Source organism: Rousettus aegyptiacus, unplaced genomic scaffold (genome assembly GCF_014176215.1).
Source record: "Rousettus aegyptiacus isolate mRouAeg1 unplaced genomic scaffold, mRouAeg1.p scaffold_m13_p_11, whole genome shotgun sequence".
Classification (NCBI taxonomy): domain Eukaryota; kingdom Metazoa; phylum Chordata; class Mammalia; order Chiroptera; family Pteropodidae; genus Rousettus; species Rousettus aegyptiacus.
Genome location: NW_023416286.1, coordinates 34,095,673 through 34,113,184, shown reverse-complemented (window position 1 = coordinate 34,113,184; position 17,512 = coordinate 34,095,673). Strand labels below are relative to the sequence as shown.

At 30.8% G+C, this 17,512-nt stretch overlaps 1 protein-coding gene across 6 annotated transcripts in view; it reads left to right on the top strand.

Moving 5' to 3' along the window:
- Positions 1-17,512, top strand: part of WDR17 (WD repeat domain 17) — an 88,155-nt gene that overhangs the window by 18,601 nt on the left and 52,042 nt on the right. For 3 of the 6 annotated variants that reach the window (XM_036228697.1, XM_036228693.1, XM_036228694.1), the window contains exons 2-5: positions 409-531; positions 6,858-6,986; positions 12,473-12,656; positions 16,368-16,598. In XM_036228697.1, coding sequence (XP_036084590.1) covers positions 466-531; positions 6,858-6,986; positions 12,473-12,656; positions 16,368-16,598 — 610 coding nt within the window. In that variant the 5' untranslated portion in view covers positions 409-465. Of the gene's footprint in view, positions 1-258; positions 532-6,857; positions 6,987-12,472; positions 12,657-16,367; positions 16,599-17,512 lie in introns of those variants that run through there. The other 3 variants (XM_036228696.1, XM_036228695.1, XM_036228698.1) reach the window with 3 other exon arrangements.

Below are 17,512 nucleotides of genomic sequence, written 5' to 3'. Positions count from 1 at the left end.
CCAACTCCTAAGGCTGAAAATGGAACTAATTTTTTGCTTCCTGTTGTTTCATGGTTTTTCTGGATTCCTTAATACTGCCTTGGCAACTTTTATAAATAATTTGCCCATATCTTGCAAAAGTTAAATCTAAAATGTTTTTTTAGAATAAAAACTGAAAGCCTAATAAAATATTTGCTACAACATTCTCTGATACTGAACAGTTACATAATTATTGTTTAATTTATTTTTTCTTAGTTGGATATAGACTTCTATCTTCTGGTTTAGCATTATTTTTACAAATACCGTTATTTGTAAATCATTAAAACTGTTTCAAGTGAAATGCGTGTACATATCTAGGTCTTGTCCTGAGCATTTCTCAAAGTAGCTTTGGTAAAGCTCCTTGGTTGAAACACATTGTTGTTGCTTTAGGTGCTGACTATTGTGAGGCCAAGTTTCCAATTGCTTTGATTAAAGTAGAAACATCCTATGGCTTGGATGACTTACATTTCAAGTTGGTTTGAGCAAGATGATTGGTATGAAGGACTGCAAAGAGTAAGCTATATTTATGTTTTAACTTTCTATGCTTTTTTCTGCTTTACTGCTCATTCGGCTGTATTACTGTGTCATTTATCTTTTAGTTATTTTACATTACAGAATTCTGAGTGTAAATAAGATACTTATTTGGTAGATTTAAAAGCAGAGGTAAGAAAATAGAACACAAGGATAGTCATAATTATATATTGAAGAAAGGACTTTTTTTCCTATCCTGGTTTCAGATGAATCTTAGTATTTTCAGATTGTCTTTAGGCTTTAAATATAAAATAAGAATTTTTTCTAATGAGATTAATGTATGAAAATAGCAATAATTTCAACTGTAATTTTATATAAAGAAAATCATTTAATGAAATAGATGTGTATAATAATACTGTGTATTATAATAATGTTGTAAAAGAAAATGCAAAAATTTTCTGATGAGCAGTGCCATGTTCCTTTGATAAATTTTAAGGCAATTAATTATGTTTCAAAAGGAGTTCTATTGTTACTATGGCAACTTCTGCATAGTATTTCAAAGATAGCTATTCCAATCTCTTTGCAAGCGTACAAAAGTGCTATTTAAAAATGTGCCTTATCAAAATGGATTTAGTTTAGAATAATATATGAGTTCTCTCTGGCTACTTTTATCCTTTTAATTGACAATTTCTTAATTATTTAAATGAAGGCAATTTGTGGATTTTTTTTTTTTTTATTAACGTGTGGAACAAAAGAGCCAGAATGTCTTTGTGTCATTTCGCCAGCTTTTCCCCTGTTGTTTGAAGTCATATGCTGATAAAGATGTGCAGTACCGAATTTTTCTTCCTTCTTACTTCTTCAGGTTCCTATTTAAATCACATCAAGGAAATTTTGTCAGTATTTTAGTTCTTTTTAATTTTCTGTTTAATCGTAAATCCTCAGCAATTTAAAGCCTCTGGTCTCTTAGGGCTCTTTTTCATTTTTTTTTCTTTCTTTAGCTATGAATCAAGATGGTAAATAGCTCTGGAGCCAGTTAATATTTGACTCTGGAGGAAAACCCTCATGTTGTGAATTCTAGAACATTCTTCAAAAAAGAGGTGGAGGATTAGCGGGTAGCTTTTCAACCTGAATTACAACCTTATCCGTAAATGATAAAATATTTCAGTTTACGGGTTTAATATTGGCTCTCCAGTCCCACTGGAAGCACATGCACACTGAAATGCCAGCATCCTTTGTATTGTGTGTGAATTTTGAATATAACAATAAGTGCATTTCTGATGTTGAAACAGAAAGCTGGGTTTCAAGTGCAGGCCACATATTTCAATGAGAGAGAGTAGGGATGATAGTCTAATTTAGGGAAAAAAGATAACCAATTCTAAGAAAAATGCTTCTTTACTAAAATCGTGTGTTCCTTTATCATGACTTTGGGGCAGCTCATGGAGATTATGCCGATTCAACATCCTTCCCTCCATCATAACTCCAGTCTGCCTTTTAATACTGCTGTTGGCCTCTATAAATGAATTCCTGGATCTGAGACAGTTTAAAATAGTAGCTGTTCTAGATACAGTTGACCTTATATTACCATATTGTCTTTAGGAGTTCGAGCTGCCTTTTTTTTATAATGAATTTTTTTATTAAAAATTATTGGGGTGACATTGATTAACAAAATCAAATAAGTTTCAGTTGTATCATTCAACAGTAAGTTCGATATATATTGCATTGTGTGTTCATCGCCAAGAGTTAGATTTCCTTCTGTCACCAAATATTTGACACTTTTTATTCCTATCTACCTCTCCCCACCCTCTGAAAAAGAGTTTGAGCTTCTTTTGGCTCAAGTTTTGATCAGTTCTTATATAGACGTAGATGAGAAAGAAAAATTCTATTCAAAATAATGAGAATTGGCACACAAATATTGACTTTAAAGAGATAAGTTGGATTTTTTGAGTTAAAATTGTAATTAAGAAATATGGTATTTGGAAAAGTCACAAGGTATGAGTTTGAACTTTAGAACACTAAATCAGACTTTAAATGTTGGTATAATTAATATTTATAGCATATACATATATATATAATTCTAAGATATCAATACACACATATATATATGAACTTGATTTTAACTTAGTTTTATCATTTAATTATCATTTAATTTTGGCAGTGTTATAACTATATAGCTATATTTTAAATTTCATTATCATTATTTCATATGATACTCTTGCATATTTAAAAATGAACTCTAATATAAAATCTAGTGTAAATTACTCATCACTTTTTTTTTATATTTCATACACTTACTATGCAAATTATGTTCACTGTAAATGTAAAAGTGAGCATGTGTGTGCTTGCATGCACTTGTGCATGAGATTGAAACTAAAAATTGTATTTAGACTAGAAAAATAAAAGTAATATCTCCCTAGGACTGTAGTTGCAAGGTTAATAACACGGCCAGTTGCATGTGGACTGACATAGTGCTCAGGCTGTCTTCCTGAATACTTTATAAATCCGCATTATTCAGTGAACTACAATGTTTAGTACTTCACCTTAAAAGTATATATGTTGTTTCTGGGCCCAAAAGATTATATTTTCTAAAGCAACAAAACTTTAGAATGGACATGGAATTTCTTAAGTTTTTCACATAAAAATGAAACATAAAGCTAAAAAAGGGTATATAATATTTATCTGAAATATATAATTGCCTGTCATATACAGTTAAAATCTATTTACCTGTATATGTGACATTTTATAGGAGTATTATTTAAAATATAAATGTATATTTTGAAATGGACCTTCATTTGAACATTTTCTATTTTCAGTAATGCAGAATCATTAATTTTGTAACCTTTCATGCTGACTACAAAGATAACAAAAGCTCTTGGACTCAGCAACTGTAGATATCACTTAATAAAGACTATATAATATTATGTATATGCATATATCTTATAATATTTTTGAAAAATAATCTAGAAGTTTCAAATACTATCACTTTGAATACATAATTCAGATTTATAAATATAATAGTATTTATATATTTAATGATTTTTTAATATTTTATTCAAAATCATAGTTTTTAAAAAATAAGCCACCATTTTGTTTTGTTTTATTATTTTAATGGCCGGTCTGGACAAGTTATTCAACTCTGAATTTAAAATGGATTTAAATTGTTGGACCGTAAGTCTTATAAAAGCTAGTTAGGAACAAGGGCATACCAAATTGTATGACAAAATTGAAATGTTTATATAATTTAAATTTGGAAAATAGAAACCAGTAAATCAAGATATACAAAGTAAAAATGTATTGACATGGTTTCAGGTAATTTATTTGTTTTTAATAAATGAAAAGTTAGCAGAGGAACTTCTTGTTTTCAGTCTGGCATGTAAGGAGCTTAGAAGTCTTCACTCTGACCTAAAATAATAAAAAGCTGAACAAACTGAAAAATCAACAACTTTTCTTGTCCGTGAGAGAAGTGAGGTCACAAGGCAGACTGCTGCCCTCCAAACTGGAGATGCAGACAGACAGATATTAGAAACACCACATACTAGAGCCAAAACCCATCAGCAGAAACCTCTGTGGGAACCAGAGCAGAGTAGGGAAACCTGAACTATAGTTCGTGAATTGCCAGAGACTCATATAGCAAGTCTGCAAGTCTTATCTCCAGGATCTCTAGCAGGCCCTCAGTATTAATACTGGAGAAAATCCTTTTACATTTCTGGTAGGGGGAAAGGAAAAGGAACCATTTTGGAATATGTCAGAGCATTCTCTCCTCCTTAGCAAGGCTGTCTTCAGGAAAAACTATTTTATCAGAGCCTAACCTGCTAGGGTTATATCAGAGCTTAACCTATCCAGGGGAAGTGAAATACCCATCTGTAGTCCGCTCTAGTCATTGTATCCCACCTAAAAGGGAAAAACACCAAGAATCATTGGTGAGGTTCACATTCCATAGGCCCAGGCTCATCAGAAGACAAGAGACCTAATGGTAGGACTAAGAATGATCCCCTTTCTCCCATACCTCACCACTGCATTACTAAGGGCCTCATTACCCAGCCATCATGTCCTTCTTTCAACAAAAAGGTACAGGGGATACTAAAAGGCACAAAACACAATTTAAAGAGATTAATCCAGCATCAGAACCTGAGTCAGATATGGCAGGAATGTTGGAATTGTTAGACCAAGAATTTTAAGAAACTTTGATTAATGTTCTAAGGGCTTTAATGGAAAAAAGTGGACAATGTGCAAAACAGATGGACAATTTAAGCAGAGAGACGGAAACTCTAAGAAGCAAAAAGAAATTTTAAAGACCAGAAACATTGTAACAGAAATGAAGAATGTCTTAGTGAGCTGTTAGTAGAATAGATGGCTGAGGAAAGAATCTGTGAGCTTGAGACTATGACAATACAAAACAAAACAAAAGTAATGGAAAAAAAAAAAAAACCCAGAACAGTGAAGAATTGTGGAAAGGGATAGAAGCAATAATCACCTAAAATTTCCCCCAAATTGTCCAACGCCAAACTACAGAGCTAGGAAAGTTAGAAAACACTAAAGTAGGATAAATGCCAAAAAACTATACCTAGACAAATCATATTTTAACTGCAGAAAATCAAAGAGAGAAAATCTTAAAGAAGCCAAAGGAAATAAATTTACCTATTGAGGAGCAAGGATAAGAATTACACTGGGCTTCTCAGAAACTATGCAACCAAACAAGAGGAGAGTGGAGTGAAATATTTAATGTTGAGAGAAATAAAACACCAACCTAGAAATCTGTACCCTATGAAATGATTTTTCTAAAGTGAAGGAGAAATAAAGACTTTCTCAGACAAACAAAAATTGGGGAATTTTTTTTGCCAGTAGACCTGCCTTGTAAGAAATGTTAAAAGTTCTCCAGAGAGAAAGAAAATGATATAGGTCAGAAACTCAGATCGACATAAACAAATGAAGAGTTTCAGAGAATGAATAAGTGATGAGAAAATAAAAACTTTTTTCTTATTTTTAATCTAACAACAAATAACAGTTTTTTTCAAAATAAAAATAACAATGTATTTGATTATGCTTTGTGTATATATATTCATACACATACATATATACGCTATGTATACTTAAGTATAAGTGAAATGAATGACAGTAATGATATAAGGGATAGGAAGGAGGAATTAGGGGTATTTTGTTATTTTAAGGTACTGACACTACTCAAGAAGTGGTATAGTTTTTTTGAAAGTAGGCTTGAATTAGTTGTAAATGTATATAGCAAATTCTAGGTCAACCATTAAAAAAAATTTAAATGAGATATAATTAACTGATATACTAAGAAAGAAGAAAAATAGAATAATATAAACTCAAACCACGAAAGAAAGAAAAAGTGGGGCAAGAAAAGAACAAAGAACAAGGGCAACAAGTTAAAATAGTAAAAATATGATAGGTATTAATCCAACTGTATTAGTAATGACCTTGAATGTCAGTGGTCTAAATGTACTAATTACAAGACATATTGTCAGAGTGAATCAGAAAACAAGACCTAACTATATGTTGTTGACAAGAAACATATTAAATATAAAGACACATGTAGATTAAGATAAAAGGTTGGAGAAAGATAAACTATGCTAACATTAATCAAAAATGGGTTCAGCTGTATTAATTTCAGACAGAGCAAACTTCAGAGCAAGGAAGGTTGTCAGGGATAACTGCATGTCTGGCCTTGTTTACACTGACATCCTCTGCCTCACCACGTAAACAGTTTACATTCAGTAGTTTCCAGCTTCCTCCTGTCACAATGAGCAATATTGATAACCCAGTGTGTATACTTGCCTATGTACCTCAAATAGTTCTTGTGAGACTATAGAGTCAGTGTAAAAACTAAGTTCTATGACAGACATCACAGTCCTCTTAATATTGGCTCAGTGTTTTACATTTGAATTTGCTGCCTTGAACGAATTGCCAATATTTAGGACATTTTACATAAAAACGTATTTTTATTTTACATAAAAATCTGGAAATTTTTTGGAGGGACATTCCATAAATCTGGCAACATGGCGTGGCCCTCTCAGGTGGTACCAGAGCCCTTTAAATAGGCTGTGCACTTTCTCTTTCACTCTAGTCCCTGTCACTCCTTATGCAGTCCCAATCCTTGGCCAAGTGTCAGTTGTCATTTATCATTTTATAATCTCTTGCTTCCCTAATTTAAATTGGCTGCCTCGATGTCTATAGACATTTGAGGATTTCGACTCTTGTTCTCTGAAAGTGTAAACTGAGATTAATAGTACTAGTAGAAAATACTTTCAGGGAATAAGGATAAGGATTGGGGAAGATAGATGTAGAACAATGAAGAAGTAGTTTTTTGAATAATGACACTAATTGATATTTCTCCAAATTTATTTTTCAAGGCAGACATGTCCCAGGTAAGGCAAGTGGGACTGCTGGCCGCTGGATGTCAGCCGTGGAACAAAGATGTGTGTGCTGCCAATGGAGACAGGTTTGCTTATTGTGCTACCCTGGCCATCTATATTTATCAGGTAAAATAATTCTGGTGCCTTTTGATTTTGAATTTTATTAGATAAAGTTAATCTTTAATTAACAATTAAATCTGTCACGTGAAAAGCTTAATGCTATAGTTTTATTGATATTTATATTTAATATTTTGTTACTATTTCTATATTATATTAGTTTTACAAGTCAAACTTTTAGAAAATGCTTATATCATAGTATTAAATTATTAGCAAAATCTTAATTGATTTCATAATTCTTTTTGTGCTGTTTATAAGAAATTTCTTTAAGAATTAAAAGATTCCAATTTATGAATGAAGAGCAAGTACTTTTAATTCTTCTTAACTATATATTCCCATATAAATAGATGGAATTCATTTAGTTATTTGTTTCAAACCATGCTTAGTAACATTTGATATGAGAAAATTATCTTATCAGTGGAATAATATGGGTGGTCTATTAGAGATTATTATATTAAAAATAGTGAAGATATTATAAATTTTGAGATGTTCTTGGGACAAAAAAACTTTATAACTATATTTTTTCATGTCCTAGCTCCACCCCATCTCTTATCAGTTCCCAAGATATAGAGCCAATGGCCTTCCAAATTTCTCTGTATAGAGGTGCCATAAACATCTTAAATCTAAGTCCAGTCTTTCTCCTTAAACCTAGAGTCGGTATTTCAGTGCCACTAGCTAACCATTCATCTGAACCACAAATGTGAAAGTTATTTTTGATTCCTCTTCTACTCACATGCTATATCCTTGGTAATTAGGAGTGATTCTCATAGTTTGTATCTTTCTCCATCTTCTTTAGGTCCTTCCAACCTAACTCATTGTAATAGTTTCTTAATATTCTCTTTGTCTCCGCTTTGACTCCCTTTAATTTATAGCTCAGTGTAATCAATCATCTGTAATACAAATCTAAAATTTTAAATCTTCAATTGTTCCTCATTTCCTAATATTAACATCCAACATTATCGTATGACATTGTTTTGCAATCTTCATGTCTCTGTCTCCCTCTCACCTTGTTTTCTTGACATATCAAGATAATTTCAGTTTCTAAAATATCTCAAACTCTTTTATATCTTGTCTTTGCTTACGTTACTTTTGCAGTTTGCCGACATTGCCTGTCTAAAGAACATTGTCTCATCTTTCAAATCCCAGCTGAAATGTATAAGCTCTTCAGAATTCTGCTTTTTCCTCCTTCTTAGTGAATAGTCTTATAAAATGGATTGCCTTTCTCCATGCTTCCATTTACCAGCATGAATCTTCCTCATCTTTCAATACTCAAGTTATTGTATACTCTCTGACATTTAATAGATATTTACTAAATGTTTCTCGAGTGATTTTCTTTTTTTTTTATTTTGAAACACTAATTCTTTTCAGTTAAGAGTGAAAAAAATGTTGCTAAATTTATTCTGGAGTAAAATTTCTTTTAGTTACTGATAGTATTGTAATTTATTGAAATTTTAAGAAATAATAGCATTACTCTATAAGCTAATTATTTTTTCCACAACATAGAGTAAGATTTTATGTAGTTCATTCCTTAAGCTTGTGGAAATATCCAAATCATAATGGAAGTCCAGTATAACTGAATTTTTTTTCACCCCCTCATATCAAAAATAGTAGCAAATACTCTAAATGCCTACTTTTCTTATACTCTGCTTATATTCTCAAACTCCCCACTTCCAAATTCCTCCTACAAAATTTCTCCCTCAGTCTTAAGTCCCTATCTTCTTGTCTCTTATTCTCAAAGAAGAACTTATTAGGCAAGGCAAACTATTTTCCAAAGGAGTAAGGAAAGTCAGAAAGTGGATGAAGATAGAACTTAATTTTTTTTTTTTTTTTAAGGAAAAGTAAGATTTATTGAGAAGACAGGCTAGGCTAGGGAAAGCTGCAGCCCTGTGGAATTTGGGGGGTGAAGAGATAAGCCAGTATGCCCCAAAGGGAGGGGTGGGTAAAGCACTGTAACCAGAACTTGATTATTTTCATGTTAACTTTTATGACATTTTACAACTTAAATGCTTAGGAAGATTAAGCTGAAATTATTAATATAAGAAAACCTAACAAGAAAGTTTTCATGTCTTAAAGACTAAAACAGTCTAAAAATTACGCTGATTTAGAAGTGAATACAAATAAATTTATGTGACAATTTACAGAGTCCACTGTAAAAGCTTGTTTCAAAGTATGCAAATAGAAAATTACATTATTAAATGGTGAAGTTGACAATTAAACTTATATAACTAAGTATTGTTTTAAATGTAATCATTAAAGTAATTTGAAAATTATTTTATATAAATATAAAATATTACAATTACTTTTTGAGGGAATATTTATCAAATGACACCCAGAGTCAGTGTACAATGTCTAATAGTCTGTCACAATTCTTTAATCATTGAATTGTAATGCACTAATATATTGTATTAACTACTCTAAAATTAGAGAAATTTCTGGTCCAAGTCAATATAATAGCATAGCTTCATAATACTGAGTTGAAAATATAGTCGGAATGTAATAATAAATTCCTACAAATAGTTCAGTATTTTATATTGTGCTTAAGATACAATTTGGTTAATTTAAATAGTAGAGTCAGTGAAAATCATTAATGTGCACCATATCTTTTTCATACATTTATTGTATTCCTAGACTCTTTCACTGAATTTCTAACTTATAGAGTAGTTTTTTTCTAATAGATACCTTAGACACATTCACAATATCTACCACAGGTAACTTAAATTACTGAATAATTTAAAACTTACAAACCTATTTATTTCTAAATGTACAGAAAATGCATTTATATATTTAAACATGCCTACTTAAAATTATTGTAGCTGCAGTATTAATTAGATGAAAACTCCATTGGTACTTTGTTATCTTTAGTAATATCTTCATCCAGAGGTGTTTCAGAAATAGCTGAAATTCAAGTAGTAACAGATAACAGAAGTTGTAGAAGATAAAGCCTTAGGAAATAGATCATTAGTCAAAATCTTATGCAGAGATGTTCAATGCAGCATTATTTGGGATAACAAAAGTTAAAAGCTGCTTAAATTATAAGGAGTAGCATAATGGCTCAATCATTCAATAATATTAACTGAATTTCTTCTTTGGCTAAGTATTTCTAGGTACTAGGAATGTAACAATGAACAAACCAGGCAAATTGTTCTCATGGAATTCATATTCTTAGAAAGACAGAGGGCAGAGAGAGGTCATGAAATAAATAAGTAAACAAAAAATAAATGTTTTAGGAAGAGAAGTGTTCTACCTGAGATGTAAAAACAGGTAATAAGATAGTCATTGATACCGAAAGCAAAGGCAACAAAAACAAAACTAAACTAGTGGGACTATATCCAACTAAAAAGCTTCTGCACAGCAAAGGAAATCATCAACAAAATAAAAAGGCAACCTATGATTGAGAGAAAATATCTGCAAATCATTTATCTGATAAAGGGGAAATATCCAAAATTTAGAACTCATACAACTCAATAGAAAAAAAGCAAACAATCTGATTTAAAAAAGAGGAGAGGATCCGAATAGACATTTTCCAAAGAACTACAAATGGGCGACAGGCATATGAAAATGTGCCCAACATCACTCATTGTCAGAGAAATGAAAATCAAAACCACAATGAGGTGTCACCTCACATCTGTTAGAATAGCTATTATCCAAAAGACAAGAAATAGCAAATGTTGGAGAGGTTGCAGAGAAAAGGGAACCTTTGTGCACTGTTGGTAAATTGGTGCAGCCACTGTGAAAACAGTATGGAGGTTTCTCAAAAGCTTAAATATAGAACTGACATATGACCCAGCAATTACACTTCTGGGTATTTATTTGAAGGAAATGAAAACAGTATCTTGAAAAGGTGTAACGACTCCCATGTTCACTGACGTGTTATTTACAATAGCCAAGACATGGAAGCAACCTAAGTGTCCCTGGATAGATGAATGAACAGCGAAAATGTGGTGTACATGCACACAATGGAATATTATTCAGCCATAAATGGAAGGAATTATTGCCATTTGTGAAACATGGAGGGAACTTGAGGGCATTATGCTAAGTGGAATAAGTCAGATAGAGAAAGACAAATACTGTATGACCTCACTTATATGTAGACTTTAAAACAAAAACAAACAAAAAACCCTCAAACTCATGGAAACAGAGAGCAGATTGGTGGTGCCAGAGGTGGGAGGTGAGGATGGGGTTGCAAAATGGATGAAGGTGGTCAAAAGGTACAAACTTCCAGTTATGAAATTAAGCAAGTCTTGATGATTTAATGTATAGCATGGTGAGTTTAGTTAATAATATTGTATATATATATATATTTGAATGTTGCTGAGAGAGTAGATTTTGAAAGTTCTCATCATAAGGAACAAAGGTGTAACAGTGTAGTGATGGGTGTTAATGAAACACTGTGGTGAACATTTCACAATATATACAAATATTGAATCACATTGTATGCCTGAAACTAATATAATGTTATACATCAAATATATCTCAATTAAAAAAAAAGATAAAGAAAGCATGGGACGGTTTCTGAGGAGGGGTATGAATTTATTTAGATATTGTGGTCAGAAAACACCTCTCTAAAGAGAGGTTTTTGAAGTGAGACCTGAACAGGAGAATGACTAACCATGAGCAAATCTGTGGGGAGAGCATTCATCGCCAAGGGAAAGCAGAAAATGATTTTGCTGTATTAGGGAAATGAGAAGGTCAGAGTGAACAAAGAACATGAGACCAAATGATACTAACCAGATAGAACAGATTCATGATGTACAGTGTGGAAGACCATGTTAGCAGTAAGAATTTTACTGCAAGTATGTAGTTAAAGATATTGGTGTAATAAATAATTAATATAATAATGAAAAACTCTTCAATAACACTGTGAAAGGTTTGTTATATGTTAAAGGGAAAAACCAGGTATAACAAAATGACATACAGTATAATCTCAAACGTATTTAAAATGATAGATTAATTACAAAGAAATAGGAAAATTAAGCTATTCCTTTTGCCCACTTATGTATAAGAACACAATAGAATGCCCCATCCAAAAAGCGATAACCTAAAACAGGTCCAATGACACCATTGCTCTGCAAACTTTGCATCTCTTAATAATGTAATAATGAACAGTTGGTTTATTGAACCTAAATTTTTTTGATTCAAGTATAAGTGAAAAATTACAGAAAAAAATTTCAAAACCAAGTTTTTTTCATAAATAGATATAGTATAGAAAATATTATTAAACTGTGAATTATTATGCATATTTAAATGTACATCTATTTTTACCTTTTTTAAAATTGATATTTTTAAATTCAATTCTCTCATTTTTTTTAAAAAAAGTTTCTTTCAGCTGATTGAATACCCCTGAAAATAGACCACATCTTGAAATGTGTTCCTATCTTGTTACTAGGTGTACTAATTTTCATGTGTGTAGCTTTTTAAAAATAATATGATTATTAATAGAAAATGTGTAATCTAAAAAGAAGCACTGAAATGTTTTATTTATGTATTTTTTTTAGTTGGATCACCGTTATAATGAATTCAAACTTCACGCAATTATGTCTGAACATAAAAAAACAATCACAGCTATCTCTTGGTGTCCACACAACCCTGATCTGTTTGCAAGTGGCAGTACCGATAACTTAGTGATCATTTGGAATGTTGCAGAACAAAAAGTCATTGCTAAACTCGACAACACAAAAGGTATATTTGTGCCCGGGACTTATTTTATTGAATGAAATATTTTAATTTTAATAAGCAAAATATTTTATTTCAATTAGCTCAGGTTTTAAAGTAGTGTTTTTTAAAACTATCAAATGGTAATCTATTTAAGAATTCCATTTCATATAACTAATTATTGTGTGTGTGCATGTGCACAAAACTGAAACAGAATGTCATGCAATAATTATACTTGGTACACTGATCAATTAAAAACATAGTAAATACCAAATAATTTCATTAGTTTTTAAATATAATATACAATTTTCCAAAATAAATATAAAAATAAGAGTTAGATATTATTTTCTTAATGAGACAATTGGCCTTGCCCGTTCATTACTCTATTCCAATCTGAAACATACGCGGACCATATCATGCCTATCTTCAGTGCCCTGCTGAGCTGGTTTCTTTCCTTTATTTCTCATTTGGTCAAGGTAGAAAGTCCTAGTTCACACAGATAGGTCTTAATGTATTGAATAATGTCACTACATTCTTTCTATCTAGCATTATAACCCATAATAATGATGAAGCTAAGTAATCATTCAGTTTCTTTTTTGAGCACCAGGTGTAGCCCAGTTATTGATTCTGGTTTTGAAAGCTGCCGCTGGATACATTTTCTATATTCGATTTCTTCTTTAAAAATTACTGATTATAACTTTGAGGTGGAAAACTTAGATGTGACAATCTCACTGACTTTATTTTATTCAAAGTTTCTTTATAATATTCTCTTTAGTATGTAGCAACAATATTGAGAATTCATAGGCAATTTTATTTAAATCTTGCTTCCAAAATAATAATAATGCCTTTTAGAACCTTTGGATATGTTTGACACATTCAATGTATTGCTTTTTTCTTTTCTTTCCAAATTTAAGTCATTAGGAATGCTGAAAATACCAGTAAAATATACCAATTTTATTATGTAAATTTTATTTTAAAAAAATATTTGCTAAACAGGATTAATTTTTTATCTAAAAAAATGTAAATCTCATTCCCAAGTTTATACATTCTATTTTTTCACTTACTACAATGGGTGAACTTCGGTTTTAATGAGGAAAATATATTTAAAAGTCATTCAGTGAGCTTTTATTACTGTAATGGTTTTCAATACTTCAGTGAGAAAAATATCAATTGCTGTTTATACATCACAAAGCTTTGTGACAACATATTATCGTATTGTCATCTAGTTTATCTACTGATTTGTCATCCAAGCTTTGTGATATATAAACTGCAATTGATAGTCTCAATTAATATTTTTTATGTTTTTCTGGTTATATCTGTTTCTCCACTAACCACAGATTCTACAGGTTTTTCCAGTGTTGTTTATATTGATCGACAGTGCATTTTCCCAGTACTTTAAATCCAGCTTTGTGTGAGATTAATTTTAAATAACACGATAAATACTTCTTAAAATTCTTCCATATTTTATGTGACATAAACTAAAAATGTTACACAATGTCATTGTTCTCTTAATGTTGTCAACACAAATTCTCTACTAGACTATACTTACATATTATCTAAGTGTTATGCAAAAGTACAGATTAGACAACATATTACTGTATTATCACTGAGCTTAGCTACTGATTTGTCATCAAACATCATATATATCACATCCATTCATGGAGGAAGAGTTTTTTTATCATCCGTGTGCACCATAGCCACCTTTGCAAGTGAATATGCATTTAAAGACTTTTCAAATTAACATTATTAACATTTGATTAAATGTTAGGTAATAATTTTAATGAATATTACATATTTCTTCTTTCTCTGAAAAATTTTAAAGACATATCAATAAATTCCTTGTATTATTTCCAAATATCTTCTTAATTTACAATTTTATTTACAAAAAATATGAATATTTTAGCCTTCTTCATTTTGAATAATTGGCTTTGAAATGTCTTAGCTTTGTTTTTTTCCTTTTAGAATCTAGCTTAAGGAAAGTAGGAGTTCGCATGTCAGTTTTCTTAGTATTAGAACTTTTGTATCCAGTAGTTGAACTTGAACCTGCCTCTGTATTTTTTAATTCATCATTTTTTTCTAAAAATCAGAAGTTACATTTAAAGGAAAATGAGTATAAATTTGTTTAAATGTAAAAATGTTAAAATTGTCACCAGCTTGAAAAATGTCACAGTTAATTTTTTTCTGAAAAAAAAAAACAAAACAAAACCAACATGAATAATAATCTGACCTACATATCTCAGAATCTTGATGAGACAATTAAATGAGTTAATATTTATGGACCTCTTAGAAGTGCTTGCATGTAATAAGCCTCTCTATATTAATGTTTTCTATTATAATTTAGGACATTTTTCTGGTCCATTCTCTTCCTTGCTGCCTTCTTTGGAATACATGTTTAGAGAGCCAGCATTCTAATGGCTTTCTTCAAATGTTCTCTGGTAGTCTGATTCATACAGAGTATCTTATCCCTTATTGGGGAAATTCCACTTCTGTTAATGTATCCTAAGACTACATCAGCTTTTTTATTGACCTTATTCATATATTCATTCATTCATTCAAAACGATTTATGGAGTTCCCATTATGTATCAGATCCTGAACTAGGTATTAGATCTCTAGTTTCTCCTTCTTGGCACATGATAGACTATTGACACAAATTGAATTTACTGTCAATAAACAATTTTTGACTCTGTGTCTTTGTTTATATCATTTTCTCTTTTTGAGAGCTATTTCTCATCCATGTTTATTTAGACTCTGCTGTTCCTTCAAGATATAATTCAAATCCATTTTACTTTCCAGGACAGTAGCCCAATGGTCACAAGCCTTCTACACATCAAAATCATTTGGAAAACCTTGTTAAAAAAGATTTTTGGGCCCTATTCCATATGATGTCATACACATATTCAGTTTGGTGACTCTGATGCAGTTGATTAATGTATCTGTGTTGGGAGATTCATAATCTCTCTCTTGACTCATAAATTTACCATAACATTTATTTCCTGAAAGATTTATTTGATTATATTAATAGTGGAGAGATTAACAATTAACTTTTGTATTGTCATATAGTTTAAAAAGGATTTTTGTATACATTATTACATTTCCTTTTCTTAACATTCATGTGAAATAAGTGGTCAGATATTTTAGTTTTATCTGTTTTATAGTTGAAGAAACAGAGCTTTAGAGAGGTAAAGTTACTAATATTCATCTGAGACAAAGCTAAGATTTGAATCTAAACTGATAAGACATAAATTATAGCATTAATTTTATTGTTATTAAACCCTTATAGTAGTATTTAACTTTTCATCATTTAATCCTTAGCTTCCCAATTTATATATAAGATCCTTTCAAGTATGAATTGTATCCCATATTAACTTGTATACCAAGAATGCCTAAAGCAAGTCTTATACACAAAAGCTCAATAAGAATTTATTACTTTAATATGCATACAATTTTCTGAAAGAAATAACTATAAATTTCTTTGAATATATGAAGCATATGATCACATTAGTAGTTTTAAACCTAACTGGGTACTTTTTCTTTCATTATAGAAGTACCTTCAGATCTTCCCTTGTTAGTCTTTGGGTTACTTTTCAAAATTCAATTTCCAAGGAAGAAGATAACATTTTAAAATAATGAACATATTCTTATCTTTTAAGATGTTTTAGAAACGTACAACGCAAATAGTATTTAATGCTACAATCTTCTGCCAGATCTATTATGTGCCTATATTTAATTTATTCTAGGGATGCCTGCCTCTCTTAGCTGGTGCTGGAATGTACATGATGCTGTAGCCTTTGTTGCCCACAGAGGCCCACTGTTCATTTGGACCATCTCAGGACCAGATAGTGGAGTGACTGTACACAAAGATGCTCATAACTTCTTGTCTGATATCAGTATGTTCAGATGGCATACCCAAAAAAAGGGGAAAGTTGTATTTGGTCATATTGATGGAAGTCTGTCAATTTTTCAACCAGGTAAGAATTTAATTAGATCTCTTTAAGTTTTATTTTTCTTAGCATACATGATTTATTTACACAGCATAAACCCAAATTAAAATGTTTTAATGTTAGTTGTGCAAATATTATCCATCATTGTATGGATTTTAATCATTTGAAGTAAATTCGTGAGGCATTATAAAACATTTAACTCCTCTGCGCATATTTTACTTTAACCCAAATCAGTCATTTGTCCCATATTTTTACTTTTTGAAATCAGTTCTTTATTTTACACATTTACTAAGAAAATGGACAGAATGAACAATGACATAGAGCTGTAATACATGATTACTTACTAATACTATTCAAAAGTATTTTCCTACCTTCATGTAAAATACCATTATAATGCCACAGCTCTGCAAAGACTTTGAACCTGGGATAGAAAGGAACAATAACTCTTTGGACTCATATTAGTTCATTAATCTGGATGAATGAAAGGGTCTGAGAAATTAGTTTGTTTATTTTTAAAATTTAAACAATAACAAAATGTATAATGAAAAAAATTGAAAAATTACCTGAATATCTCCTCACTGATGAAATAGTCCTGCTAACATTCAAGAAACATGCTGTTAGCCATCTGGCATCTCATTGATGTATGTGACTCCTGGTTTGCTAGATAGGTAGAGGAAAATGCTTTTTCAAGATTAGGATAACTACTTTTCACAAAACGCATTACATTCAATTTCTCTGCAATTAATAGAAGAAAAAAGGAATTGAAATTGAACAGAAGAAATTGTGAAAATTCAAATCTTCTGGGAATGATCTTTTTAAAGTTAAAAGATTTGATAGAGTAGGGCCATTTTATCTTAAATACACTTTAAATAGAATCTATTATTTGTCTTTTTTAGAAAGATAAATTGTGTGTGTGTGTGTGTGTGTGTGTGTGTGTGTGT